This window comes from Pseudophryne corroboree, chromosome 8, assembly GCF_028390025.1.
Source record: "Pseudophryne corroboree isolate aPseCor3 chromosome 8, aPseCor3.hap2, whole genome shotgun sequence".
In the NCBI taxonomy this organism is placed as follows: domain Eukaryota; kingdom Metazoa; phylum Chordata; class Amphibia; order Anura; family Myobatrachidae; genus Pseudophryne; species Pseudophryne corroboree.
The window spans coordinates 488057143-488072364 of NC_086451.1; the positions used below are offsets into that span (position 1 = coordinate 488057143).

Sequence of the window (15222 nt, forward strand, 5' to 3'; positions counted from 1 at the left end):
GGCGTGGAGGTGGGGGGCGCTGTAGTCCCGGCGTGGAGGTGGGGGCGCTGTAGTCCCGGCACGGAGGTGGGGGCGCTTTAGTCCCGGCACGGAGGTGGGGGCGCTTTAGTCCCGGCATGGAGGCGGTGAGTGTCGGGACTGGTGAGGTCTTGTGTCACCTATATAACACACAGCACGCAGAATGATAACGCACACCGCTATGGTCGCTGCTGGTGCACACCGTATGATTCTATTCTCAGTCACATCTACTAACTCCATATTTATTAATGTTCACCCTGATTATGTGCGGGAGAGGGCGGCGGGTCTATTATACGTGGCACCCTGTGTGACTGGTCTTATTACATGGCTGCATAGTGCGAAACGCGTCTAATTATGAGATTAGGGTCACCTCCATCATTGCTGTGAGTGTCAGAGGATGAGGCACCTCCTTACTCACTGATCCATATACCTCCCATATATACAGGTGGATATGTACAGTGCCTCCTTACTCACTGATCCATATACTTCCCATATATACAGGTGGATATCTATAGTGCCTCCTTACTCACTGATCCATATACCTCCCATATATACAGGTGGATATGTACAGTGCCCCCTTACTCACTAATCCATATACCTCCCATATATACAGGTGGATATGTACAGTGCCTCCTTACTCACTGATCCATATACCTCCCATATATACAGGTGGATATGTACAGTGCCTCCTTACTCACTGATCCTTGTACCTCCCATATATACAGGTGGATATGTACAGTGCCTCCTTACTCACTGATCCATATACTTCCCATATATACAGGTGGATATCTATAGTGCCTCCTTACTCACTGATCCATATACCTCCATATATACAGGTGGATATATACAGTGCCTCCTTACTCACTGATCCATATACCTCCCATATATACAGGAGGATATCTATAGTACCTCCTTACTCACTGATCCATATACTTCCGATATATACAGGTGGATATGTACAGTGCCTCCTTACTCACTGATCCATATACTTCCCTTATATACAGGTGGATATCTATAGTGCCTCCTTACTCACTGATCCATATGCTTCTGGTACATACAGGTGGATATGTACATCGCCTCCTTACTCACTGATCCATATGCTTACACTATATACAGGTGGATATGTACAGCGCCTCCTTACTCACTGATCCATACTCTTACACTATATACAGGTGGATATGTATAGTGCCTGATTACTCACTGATCCATACGCTGCCGGTACATACAGGTGGATATGTATAGTGCCTGATTACTCACTGATCCATACGCTGCCGGTACATACAGGTGGATATGTATAGTGCCTGCTTACTCACTGATCCATATGCTTCCGGTACATACAGGTGGATATGTATAGTGCCTGTTTGCTCACTGATCCATACGCTGCCGGTACATACAGGTGGATATGTATAGTGCCTGATTACTCACTGATCCATACGCTGCCGGTACATACAGGTGGATATGTATAGTGCCTGATTGCTCACTGATCCATACGCTGCCGGTACATACAGGTGGATATGTATTAGGCCTGATTGCTCACTGATCCATACGCTGCCGGTACATACAGGTGGATATGTATAGTGCCTGATTACTCACTGATCCATACGCTGCCGGTACATACAGGTGGATATGTATTGTGCCTGATTGTTCACTGATCCATACGCTGCCGGTACATACAGGTGGATATGTATTGTGCCTGATTGTTCACTGATCCATACGCTGCCGGTACATACAGGTGGATATGTATAGTGACTGATTGCTCACTGATCCATACGCTGCCGGTACATACAGGTGGATATGTATAGTGCCTGATTGCTCACTGATCCATACGCTGCCGGTACATACAGGTGGATATGTATAGTGCCTGATTGCTCACTGATCCATACGCTGCCGGTACATACAGGTGGATATGTATAGTGCCTGATTACTCACTGATCCATACGCTGCCGGTACATAGAGGTGGATATGTATAGTGCCTGATTGCTCACTGATCCATACGCTGCCGGTACATACAGGTGGATATGTATAGTGCCTGATTGCTCACTGATCCATACGCTGCCGGTACATACAGGTGGATATGTATAGTGCCTGATTGCTCACTGATCCATACGCTGCCGGTACATAGAGGTGGATATGTATAGTGCCTGATTACTCACTGATCCATACGCTGCCGGTATATACAGGTGGATATGTATAGTGCCTGCTTGCTCACTGATCCATACGCTGCCGGTACATACAGGTGGATATGTATAGTGCCTGATTGCTCACTGATCCATACGCTGCCGGTACATACAGGTGGATATGTATAGTGCCTGATTACTCACTGATCCATACGCTGCCGGTACATACAGGTGGATATGTATAGTGCCTGATTACTCACTGATCCATACGCTGCCGGTACATACAGGTGGATATGTATAGTGCCTGATTGCTCACTGATCCATACGCTGCCGGTACATAGAGGTGGATATGTATAGTGCCTGATTGCTCACTGATCCATACGCTGCCGGTACATACAGGTGGATATGTATAGTGCCTGATTGCTCCTGTTCTGTGTGTAGGTGTGTGACGATGACACTTATTACCAGCGATGCGTCCGCGTTGTCTCATTCTGTCAGAAGTCACTAGGACGTCTCGCTGAGACCTCGCACATCCCGGGAGTAAGCCTGCGGGCACATATTGTGTGGACACAGTGAGAACATGTTATCTCTAGGCCCTGATGTGAGTATCTATGCTTGCTGGTGTTTCTGTAATCGGTTCTGTGCAGAGACAGGATCCCGGGTGTGGCCCTAGCCGCTGGATCTGATACAACTTTTGCTTGTGTCTCTGCTCCTGGATACCAGCAATCCATGGACACATGGAGTAAGTTCCCACCTCTGAGTCTATGGTTACCGCCATGTAACCCCCGCACCGGCGTGTGATGTCACAGCAACCTGGGCACTCACACACAACTGCACACGACACAGACATGTTACATAGTAATGACAGCATGACGTATCTGAGATGGGGGACACGTGTTACTGTGACATCTCCCGTCACTGCGCAGCGACCATAGGGAATATGTGATCCTATATGTGTATCAGTGTGATATGACCTTTTCCTCTCCTTGTAGGACTCTGCGAGAGCGGCCGCACGCTAATAGGGAATATACTATATGTGTATCAGTGTGATATGACCTTTTCCTGTCCTGTAGGACTCTGCGGGAGCGGCCACACGCTAATAGGGAATATACTATGTGTATCAGTGTGATATGACCTGTTCCTGTAGGACTCTGCGAGAGCGGGCGCACGCTAATAGGGAATATACTATATGTGTATCAGTGTAATATGACCTGTTCCTGTCCCTGTAGGACTCTGCGGGAGCGGCCACACGCTAATAGGGAATATACTATGTGTATCAGTGTGATATGACCTGTTCCTGTAGGACTCTGCGAGAGCGGGCGCACGCTAATAGGGAATATACTATATGTGTATCAGTGTGATATGGCCTGTTCCTGTCCCTGTAGGACTCTGCGAGAGCGGCCACACGCTAGTAGGGAATATACTATGTGTGTATCAGTGTGATATGACCTGTTCCTGTCCCTGTAGGACTCTGCGCAGCGGCCGCACGCTAATAGGGAATATACTATATGTGTATCAGTGTGATATGACCTGTTCCTGTAGGACTCTGCGAGAGCGGGCGCACGCTAATAGGGAATATACTATGTGTATCAGTGTGATATGACCTTTTCCTCTCCTTGTAGGACTCTGCGAGAGCGGCCGCACGCTAATAGGGAATATACTATGTGTATCAGTGTGATATGACCTGTTCCTCTCCCTGTAGGACTCTGCGAGAGCGGCCACACGCTAATAGGGAATATACTATATGTGTATCAGTGTGATATGACCTGTTCCTCTCCCTGTAGGACTCTGCGAGAGCGGCCGCACGCTAATAGGGAATATACTATATGTGTATCAGTGTGATATGACCTGTTCCTGTAGGACTCTGCGAGAGCGGGCGCACGCTAATAGGGAATATACTATATGTGTATCAGTGTGATATGACCTGTCCCTGTAGGACTCTGCGAGAGCGGCCACACGCTAATAGGGAATATACTATATGTGTATCAGTGTGATATGACCTGTTCCTGTCCCTGTAGGAATCTGCGAGAGCAGCCACACGCTAATAGGGAATATACTATATGTGTATCAGTGTGATATGACCTGTTCCTGTCCCTGTAGGACTCTGCGAGAGCGGCCACACGCTAATAGGGAATATACTATATGTGTATCAGTGTGATATGACCTGTTCCTGTCCCTGTAGGAATCTGCGAGAGCAGCCACACGCTAATAGGGAATATACTATATGTGTATCAGTGTGATATGACCTGTTCCTGTCCCTGTAGGAATCTGCGAGAGCGGCCGCACGCTAATAGGGAATATACTATATGTGTATCAGTGTGATATGACCTGTTCCTGTCCCTGTAGGAATCAGCGAGAGCGGCCGCACGCTAATAGGGAATATACTATATGTGTATCAGTGTGATATGACCTGTTCCTGTCCCTGTAGGACTCTGCGAGAGCGGCCGCACGCTAATAGGGAATATACTATATGTGTATCAGTGTGATATGACCTGTTCCTGTCCCTGTAGGAATCAGCGAGAGCGGCCGCACGCTAATAGGGAATATACTATATGTGTATCAGTGTGATATGACCTGTTCCTGTCCCTGTAGGACTCTGCGAGAGCGGCCGCACGCTAATAGGGAATATACTATATGTGTATCAGTGTGATATGACCTGTTCCTGTCCCTGTAGGAATCTGCGAGAGCGGCCGCACGCTAATAGGGAATATATTATATGTGTATCAGTGTGATATGACCTGTTCCTGTCCCTGTAGGAATCTGCGAGAGCGGCCGCACGCTAATAGGGAATATACTATATGTGTATCAGTGTGATATGACCTGTTCCTCTCCCTGTAGGAATCTGCGAGAGCGGCCGCACGCTAATAGGGAATATACTATATGTGTATCAGTGTGATATGACCTGTTCCTCTCCCTGTAGGAATCTGCGAGAGCGGCCGCACGCTAATAGGGAATATACTATATGTGTATCAGTGTGATATGACCTGTTCCTCTCCCTGTAGGAATCTGCGAGAGCGGCCGCACGCTAATAGGGAATATACTATATGTGTATCAGTGTGATATGACCTGTTCCTCTCCCTGTAGGAATCTGCGAGAGCGGCCGCACGCTAATAGGGAATATACTATATGTGTATCAGTGTAATATGACCTGTTCCTCTCCCTGTAGGAATCTGCGAGAGCGGCCACACGCTAGTAGGGAATATACTATGTGTGTATCAGTATGATATGACCTGTCCCTGTCCCTGTAGGACTCTGCGAGAGCGGCCACACGCTAATAGGGAATATACTATGTGTATATCAGTGTGATGTGACCTGTTCCTGTCCCTGTAGGACTCTGCGCAGCGGCCGCACGCTAGTAGGGAATATACTATGTGTGTATCAGTGTGATATGACCTGTTCCTGTAGGACTCTGCGAGAGCGGCCACACGCTAATAGGGAATATACTATGTGTGTATCAGTGTGATATGACCTGTTCCTGTCCCTGTAGGACTCTGCGCAGCGGCCGCACGCTAGTAGGGAATATACTATATGTATATCAGTGTGATATGACCTGTCTCTGTAGGATTCTGCGAGAGCGGCCGCACGCTAGTAGGGAATATACTATATGTGTATCAGTGTGATATGACCTGTCTCTGTAGGACTCTGCGAGAGCGGCCACACGCTAATAGGGAATATACTATGTGTATCAGTGTGATATGGCCTGTCCCTGTAGGACTCTGCGAGAGCGGCCGCACGCTAATAGGGAATATACTATATGTGTATCTGTGTGATATGGCCTGTTCCTGTCCCTGTAGGACTCTGCGAGAGCGCCCACACGCTAATAGGGAATATACTATATGTGTATCTGTGTGATATGGCCTGTTCCTATCCCTGTAGGACTCTGCGAGAGCGGCCACATGCTAATAGGGAATATACTATATGTGTATCAGTGTGATATGACCTGTTCCTGTCCCTGTAGGACTCTGCGAGAGCGGCCACACGCTAGTAGGAATATACTATATGTGTATCAGTGTGATATGACCTGTTCCTGTCCCTGTACGACTCTGCACAGCGGCCACACGCTAGTAGGGAATATACTATGTGTATATCAGTGTGATATGACCTGTTCCTGTCCCTGTAGGACTCTGCGCAGCGGCCGCACGCTAGTAAGGAATATACTATATGTGTATCAGTGTGATATGACCTGTCTCTGTAGGACTCTGCGAGAGCGGCCACACGCTAATAGGGAATATACTATGTGTATCAGTGTGATATGGCCTATCCCTGTAGGACTCTGCGAGAGCGGCCGCACGCTAATAGGGAATATACTATATGTGTATCTGTGTGATATGGCCTGTTCCTGTCCCTGTAGGAATCTGCGAGAGCGCCCACACGCTAATAGGGAATATACTATATGTGTATCTGTGTGATATGGCCTGTTCCTGTCCCTGTAGGACTCTGCGAGAGCGGCCACATGCTAATAGGGAATATACTATATGTGTATCAGTGTGACATGACCTGTTCCTGTCCCTGTAGGACTCTGCATAGTGGGTGCACGCTAATAGGGAATATACTATATGTATCAGTGTGATATGACCTGTTCCTCTCCCTGTAGGACTCTGCGCAGCGGCCGCACGCTAATAGGGAATATACTATATGTGTATCAGTGTGATATGACCTGTTCCTGTCCCTGTAGGACTCTGCGCAGCGGCCACACGCTAGTAGGGAATATACTATATGTGTATCAGTGTGATATGACCTGTCTCTGTAGGACTCTGCGAGAGCGGCCACACGCTAATAGGGAATATACTATATGTGTATCAGTGTGATATGACCTGTTCCTGTCACTGTAGGACTCTGCGAGAGCGGCCGCACGCTAATAGGGAATATACTATATGTGTATCAGTGTGATATGGCCTGTTCCTGTCCCTGTAGGACTCTGCAAGAGCGGCCACATGCTAATAGGGAATATACTATATGTGTATCTGTGTGATATGGTCTGTTCCTGTCCCTGTAGGACTCTGCGAGAGCGGCCACACGCTAATAGGGAATATACTATATGTGTATCAGTGTGATATGACCTGTTCCTGTCCCTGTAGGACTCTGCGCAGCGGCCGCACGCTAATAGGGAATATACTATATGTGTATCCGTGTAATATGACCTGTTCCTGTCCCTGTAGGACTCTGCGCAGCGGCCGCACGCTAATAGGGAATATACTATATGTGTATCTGTGTGATATGGTCTGTTCCTGTCCCTGTGGGACTCTGCGAGAGCGGCCACATGCTAATATGGAATATACTATATGTGTATCAGTGTGATATGACCTGTTCCTGTCCCTGTAGGACTCTGCGAGAGCGGCCGCACGCTAATAGAGAATATACTATATGTGTATCAGTGTGATATGACCTGTTTCTGTCCCTGTAGGACTCTGCGCAGCGGCCGCACGCTAGTAGGGAATATACCATATGTATATCAGTGTGATATGACCTGTCTCTGTAGGATTCTGCGAGAGCGGCCGCACGCTAGTAGGGAATATACTATGTGTGTATCAGTGTGATATGACCTGTCTCTGTAGGACTCTGCGCAGCGGCCGCACGCTAGTAAGGAATATACTATATGTATATCAGTGTGATATGACCTGTCTCTGTAGGATTCTGCGAGAGCGGCCGCACGCTAGTAGGGAATATACTATGTGTATCAGTGTGATATGACCTGTCTCTGTAGGACTCTGCGAGAGCGGCCACACGCTAATAGGGAATATACTATGTGTATCAGTGTGATATGGCCTATCCCTGTAGGACTCTGCGAGAGCGTCCGCACGCTAATAGGGAATATACTATATGTGTATCTGTGTGATATGGCCTGTTCCTGTCCCTGTAGGACTCTGCGAGAGCGCCCACACGCTAATAGGGAATATACTATATGTGTATCTGTGTGATATGGCCTGTTCCTGTCCCTGTAGGACTCTGCGAGAGCGGCCACATGCTAATAGGGAATATACTATATGTGTATCAGTGTGACATGACCTGTTCCTGTCCCTGTAGGACTCTGCGAGAGCGGCCACACGCTAGTAGGAATATACTATATGTGTATCAGTGTGATATGACCTGTTCCTGTCCTGTAGGACTCTGCGAGAGCGGCCGCACGCTAATAGGGAATATACTGTATGTGTATCAGTGTGATATGACCTGTTCCTCTCCCTGTAGGACTCTGCGAGAGCGGCCACACGCTAGTAGGGAATATACTATGTGTGTATCAGTATGATATGACCTGTTCCTGTCCCTGTAGGACTCTGCGAGAGCGTCCGCACGCTAATAGGGAATATACTATGTGTGTATCAGTGTGATATGACCTGTTCCTGTCTCTGTAGGACTCTGCACAGCGGCCACACGCTAGTAGGGAATATACTATATGTGTATCAGTGTGATATGACCTGTTCCTGTCCCTGTAGGACTCTGCGAGAGTGGCCACACGCTAATAGGGAATATACTAGATGTGTATCTGTGTGATATGGCCTGTTCCTGTCCCTGTAGGACTCTGCGAGAGCGGCAGCATGCTAATAGGGAATATACTATATGTGTATCAGTGTGATATGACCTAATCCTCTCCCTGTAGGACTCTGCGAGAGCGGCCGCACGCTAATAGGGAATATACTGTATGTGTATCAGTGTGACATGACCTGTTCCTCTCCCTGTAGGACTCTGCGAGAGCGGCCGCACGCTAATAGGGAATATACTATGTGTGTATCAGTGTGATATGACCTGTTCCTGTAGGACTCTGCGAGAGCGGCCACACGCTAATAGGGAATATACTATGTGTGTATCAGTGTGATATGACCTGTTCCTGTCCCTGTAGGACTCTGCGCAGCGGCCGCACGCTAGTAGGGAATATACTATATGTATATCAGTGTGATATGACCTGTCTCTGTAGGACTCTGCGAGAGCGGCCACGCGCTAATAGGGAATATACTATGTGTATCAGTGTGATATGGCCTGTCCCTGTAGGACTCTGCGAGAGCGGCCGCACGCTAATAGGGAATATACTATATGTGTATCTGTGTGATATGGCCTGTTCCTGTCCCTGTAGGACTCTGCGAGAGCGCCCACACGCTAATAGGGAATATACTATATGTGTATCTGTGTGATATGGCCTGTTCCTGTCCCTGTAGGACTCTGCGAGAGCGGCCACATGCTAATAGGGAATATACTATATGTGTATCAGTGTGATATGGCCTGTTCCTGTCCCTGTAGGACTCTGCGAGAGCGGCCACATGCTAATAGGGAATATACTATATGTGTATCAGTGTGATATGACCTGTTCCTGTCCCTGTAGGACTCTGCGAGAGCGGCCACACGCTAGTAGGAATATACTATATGTGTATCAGTGTGATATGACCTGTTCCTGTCCCTGTACGACTCTGCACAGCGGCCACACGCTAGTAGGGAATATACTATATGTGTATCAGTGTGATATGACCTGTTCCTCTCCCTGTAGGACTCTGCGAGAGCGGACGCACGCTAATAGGGAATATACTATATGTGTATCAGTGTGATATGACCTGTTCCTGTCCTGTAGGACTCTGCGGGAGCGGCCACACGCTAATAGGGAATATACTATGTGTATCAGTGTGATATGGCCTGTTCCTGTAGGACTCTGCGAGAGCGGCCGCACGCTAATAGGGAATATACTATATGTGTATCAGTGTGATATGGCCTGTTCCTGTCCCTGTAGGACTTTGCGAGAGTGGCCACACGCTAATAGGGAATATACTATATGTGTATCAGTGTGATATGACCTGTTCCTCTCCCTGTAGGACTCTGCGAGAGCGGCCGCACGCTAATAGGGAATATACTGTATGTGTATCAGTGTGATATGACCTGTTCCTCTCCCTGTAGGACTCTGCGAGAGCGGCCACACGCTAGTAGGGAATATACTATGTGTGTATCAGTATGATATGACCTGTTCCTGTCCCTGTAGGACTCTGCGAGAGCGGCCACACGCTAATAGGGAATATACTATGTGTATATCAGTGTGATATGACCTGTTCCTGTCCCTGTAGGACTCTGCGCAGCGGCCGCACGCTAGTAAGGAATATACTATATGTATATCAGTGTGATATGACCTGACTCTGTAGGATTCTGCGAGAGCGGCCGCACGCTAGTAGGGAATATACTATGTGTATCAGTGTGATATGACCTGTCTCTGTAGGACTCTGCGAGAGCGGCCACACGCTAATAGGGAATATACTATGTGTATCAGTGTGATATGGCCTATCCCTGTAGGACTCTGCGAGAGCGGCCGCACGCTAATAGGGAATATACTATATGTGTATCTGTGTGATATGGCCTGTTCCTGTCCCTGTAGGACTCTGCGAGAGCGCCCACACGCTAATAGGGAATATACTATGTGTATCTGTGTGATATGGCCTGTTCCTGTCCCTGTAGGACTCTGCGAGAGCGGCCACATGCTAATAGGGAATATACTATATGTGTATCAGTGTGACATGACCTGTTCCTGTCCCTGTAGGACTCTGCATAGTGGGCGCACGCTAATAGGGAATATACTATATGTATCAGTGTGATATGACCTGTTCCTCTCCCTGTAGGACTCTGCGCAGCGGCCGCACGCTAATAGGGAATATACTATATGTGTATCAGTGTGATATGACCTGTTCCTGTCCCTGTAGGACTCTGCGCAGCGGCCACACGCTAGTAGGGAATATACTATATGTGTATCAGTGTGATATGACCTGTCTCTGTAGGACTCTGCAAGAGCGGCCACATGCTAATAGGGAATATACTATATGTGTATCTGTGTGATATGGTCTGTTCCTGTCCCTGTAGGACTCTGCGAGAGCGGCCACACGCTAATAGGGAATATACTATATGTGTATCAGTGTGATATGACCTGTTCCTGTCCCTGTAGGACTCTGCGCAGCGGCCGCACGCTAATAGGGAATATACTATATGTGTATCCGTGTAATATGACCTGTTCCTGTCCCTGTAGGACTCTGCGCAGCGGCCGCACGCTAATAGGGAATATACTATATGTGTATCTGTGTGATATGGTCTGTTCCTGTCCCTGTAGGACTCTGCGAGAGCGGCCACATGCTAATAGGGAATATACTATATGTGTAACAGTGTGATATGACCTGTTCCTGTCCCTGTAGGATTCTGCGCAGCGGCCGCACGCTAATAGGGAATATACTATATGTGTATCTGTGTGATATGGTCTGTTCCTGTCCCTGTAGGACTCTGCGAGAGCGGCCACATGCTAATAGGGAATATACTATATGTGTATCTGTGTGATATGGTCTGTTCCTGTCCCTGTAGGATTCTGCGCAGCGCCCACACGCTAATAGGGAATATACTATATGTGTATCTGTGTGATATGACCTGTTCCTGTCCCTGTAGGACTCTGCGAGAGCGGCCACATGCTAATAGGGAATATACTATATGTGTATCAGTGTGATATGACCTGTTCCTGTCCCTGTAGGACTCTGCGAGAGCGGCCACATGCTAATAGGGAATATACTATATGTGTATCAGTGTGATATGACCTGTTCCTGTCCCTGTAGGACTCTGCGAGAGCGGCCACACGCTGATAGGGAATATACTATATGTGTAACAGTGTGATATGTATGACCTGTTCCTGTCCCTGTAGGACTCTGCGAGAGCGGCCACATGCTAATAGGGAATATACTATATGTGTATCAGTGTGATATGACCTGTTCCTGTCCCTGTAGGACTCTGCGAGAGCGGCCACACGCTGATAGGGAATATACTATATGTGTAACAGTGTGATATGTATGACCTGTTCCTGTCCCTGTAGGACTCTGCGAGAGCGGCCGGGTTTCATCCATCTGGCAGTGTTGTAGCTGTGGGAACCACAACTGGAAGGTGAGACACAGTGTTCACACAACACATGTACAATAGATGGCATTGTGCGTCACGTCACTGTGTGTGCGGATACTGCGTGTGTGCGTGCGCTACTCTCGCTGACTGGGAGAACCCCGCTCCTTTATCAGGGCCCGGATCTTGCAGGAAAGACGGGATCCGGGCTCCAGGCTGACAGTGAGAAGGTGGACACACACATAATCAAAATGTTTCCATACCTTCCCATCCACGTGGACTACGATTGGGAACCGCACCCTGTGCCGAGCCCGCGACGGGACGAGGTCCACCAATTGGGGTTCCATGTGCTGGAAGGTTAAATTTGATACCAAAAAAACATGAAAAACTCTGGTCCATCTTTTCATATGTCACCCATTTCCGTGTCAACGTTTTTGTTATGCCGACATTTCGGGGATGACCTAGACACTGTCAATCTTTTTGCTGCTGACCTTATGAACCACACCCGGGATAGACACAATAGTGATGCCTTTATGTCACACAGTACAGTATATACAGAAGTGCTGGTAGTGTCTGCCGCACTCCAAGTGACGCACCACGGCCTGAAATGGTGACGCGTTACCCATCTGTGAGGGAGGCCGCTGGGCGACTTCTCTGGAAACGTATTCTGCGTATCCCGGCCACTGGGACCTGTGACCTGATGTGTACTCTGCCAGCGTGGTGCCCGATGTGTCCACTGCCGGCGTGGTGCCCAATGTGTCCTCTGCCGGCGTGGTGCCCGATGTGTCCTCTGCCGGCGTGGTGCCTGACCCCCCCCCACCCCCTTTCTGGAACGCTGTCCTTGATTGTCCGCCTTCCATTATGTAAGTCATTGAATGTGGGTTCTCCTTCTGTTTCACATATGTTGAGGCACAGTCCCGGCCCCCTGCAGTGCTGACGTTGAGGCACAGTCCCGGCCCCCTGCAGTGCTGATGTTGAGGCGCAGTCCGGCCCCCTGTAGTGATGACGTTGAGGCGCAGTCCCGGCCCCCTGTAGTGATGACGTTGAGGCGCAGTCCGGCCCCCTGTAGTGATGACATTGAGGCGCAGTCCCGGCCCCCTGCAGTGCTGATGTTGAGGCGCAGTCCCGGCCCCCTGCAGTGCTGATGTTGAGGCGCAGTCCCGGCCCCCTGCAGTGCTGATGTTGAGGCGCAGTCCCGGCCCCCTGCAGTGCTGATGTTGAGGCGCAGTCCGGCCTCCTGCAGTGCTGACGTTGAGGCACAGTCCCGGCCCCCTGCAGTGCTGACGTTGAGGCACGGTCCCGGCCCCCTGCAGTGCTGATGTTGAGGCGCAGTCCGGCCCCCTGTAGTGCTGATGCTGAGGCACGGTCCCGGCCCCCTGCAGTGCTGATGTTGAGGCGCAGTCCCGGCCCCCTGCAGTGCTGATGTTGAGGCACGGTCCCGGCCCCCTGCAGTGCTGATGTTGAGGCGCAGTCCCGGCCCCCTGCAGTGCTGATGTTGAGGCGCAGTCCCGGCCCCCTGTAGTGATGACGTTGAGGCGCAGTCCGGCCCCCTGTAGTGATGACGTTGAGGCGCAGTCCCGGCCCCCTGCAGTGCTGATGTTGAGGCGCAGTCCCGGCCCCCTGCAGTGCTGATGTTGAGGCGCAGTCCCGGCCCCCTGCAGTGCTGATGTTGAGGCGCAGTCCCGGCCCCCTGCAGTGCTGACGTTGAGGCGCAGTCCGGCCTCCTGCAGTGCTGACGTTGAGGCACAGTCCCGGCCCCCTGCAGTGCTGACGTTGAGGCACGGTCCCGGCCCCCTGCAGTGCTGATGTTGAGGCGCAGTCCGGCCCCCTGTAGTGCTGATGTTGAGGCGCAGTCCGGCCCCCTGTAGTGCTGATGTTGAGGCACGGTCCCGGCCCCCTGCAGTGCTGATGTTGAGGCGCAGTCCCGGCCCCCTGCAGTGCTGATGTTGAGGCGCAGTCCGGCCCCCTGTAGTGCTGATGTTGAGGCACGGTCCCGGCCCCCTGCAGTGCTGACGTTGAGGCACGGTCCCGGCCCCCTGCAGTGCTTATGTTGAGGCGCAGGCCGGCCCCCTGTAGTGATGACGTTGAGGCACAGTCCCGGCCCCCTGCAGTGCTGACGTTGAGGCACGGTCCCGGCCCCCTGCAGTGCTGACGTTGAGGCACGGTCCCGGCCCCCTGCAGTGCTGACGTTGAGGCACAGTCCCGGCCCCCTGCAGTGCTGACGTTGAGGCACAGTCTTGGCCCCTGCAGTGCTGACGTTGAGGCACAGTACCGGCCCCCTGCAGTGCTGACGTTGAGGCACAGTACCGGCCCCCTGCAGTGCTGACGTTGAGGCACAGTCCCGCCCCTGTAGTGCTGACGTTGAGGCACAGTCCCGGACCCCTGCAGTGCTGACGTTGAGGCACAGTCCCGCCCCTGCAGTGCTGACGTTGAGGCACAGTCCCGCCCCTGCAGTACTGACGTTGAGGCACAGTCCCGCCCCTGCAGTGCTGACGTTGAGGCACAGTCCCGGCCCCCTGCAGTGCTGACGTTGATGCACAGTCCCGCCCCTGCAGTGCTGACGTTGAGGCGCAGTCCCGCCCCTGCAGTGCTGACGTTGAGGTGCAGTCCCGCCCCTGCAGTGCTGACGTTGAGGTGCAGTCCCGCCCCTGCAGTGCTGACGTTGAGGCGCAGTCCCGCCCCTGCAGTGCTGACATTGAGGCGCAGTCCCGCCCCCTGCAGTGCTGACGTTGAGGCACAGTCCCGGCCCCCTGCAGTGCTGACGTTGAGGCACAGTCTTGGCCCCTGCAGTGCTGACGTTGAGGCACAGTACCGGCCCCCTGCAGTGCTGACGTTGAGGCACAGTACCGGCCCCCTGCAGTGCTGACGTTGAGGCACAGTCCCGCCCCTGTAGTGCTGACGTTGAGGCACAGTCCCGGACCCCTGCAGTGCTGACGTTGAGGCACAGTCCCGCCCCTGCAGTGCTGACGTTGAGGCACAGTCCCGCCCCTGCAGTGCTGACGTTGAGGCACAGTCCCGCCCCTGCAGTGCTGACGTTGAGGCACAGTCCCGGCCCCCTGCAGTGCTGACGTTGAGGCGCAGTCCCGCCCCTGCAGTGCTGACGTTGAGGCGCAGTCCCGCCCCTGCAGTGCTGACGTTGAGGTGCAGTCCCGCCCCTGCAGTGCTGACGTTGAGGTGCAGTCCCGCCCCTGCAGTGCTGACGTTGAGGTGCAGTCCCGCCCCTGCAGTGCTGACATTGAGGCGCAGTCCCGCCCCT

At 51.2% G+C, this 15222-nt stretch overlaps 1 protein-coding gene across 3 annotated transcripts in view; it reads left to right on the forward strand.

The window, feature by feature from the left end:
- EML2 (EMAP like 2) overlaps nucleotides 1-15222 on the forward strand; it is a 200719-nt gene that overhangs the window by 153638 nt on the left and 31859 nt on the right. For all 3 annotated transcript variants that reach the window (XM_063938433.1, XM_063938434.1, XM_063938435.1), the window contains one exon: nucleotides 11947-12014. In XM_063938433.1, coding sequence (XP_063794503.1) covers nucleotides 11947-12014 — 68 coding nt within the window. The remainder of the gene's footprint in view (nucleotides 1-11946; nucleotides 12015-15222) is intronic.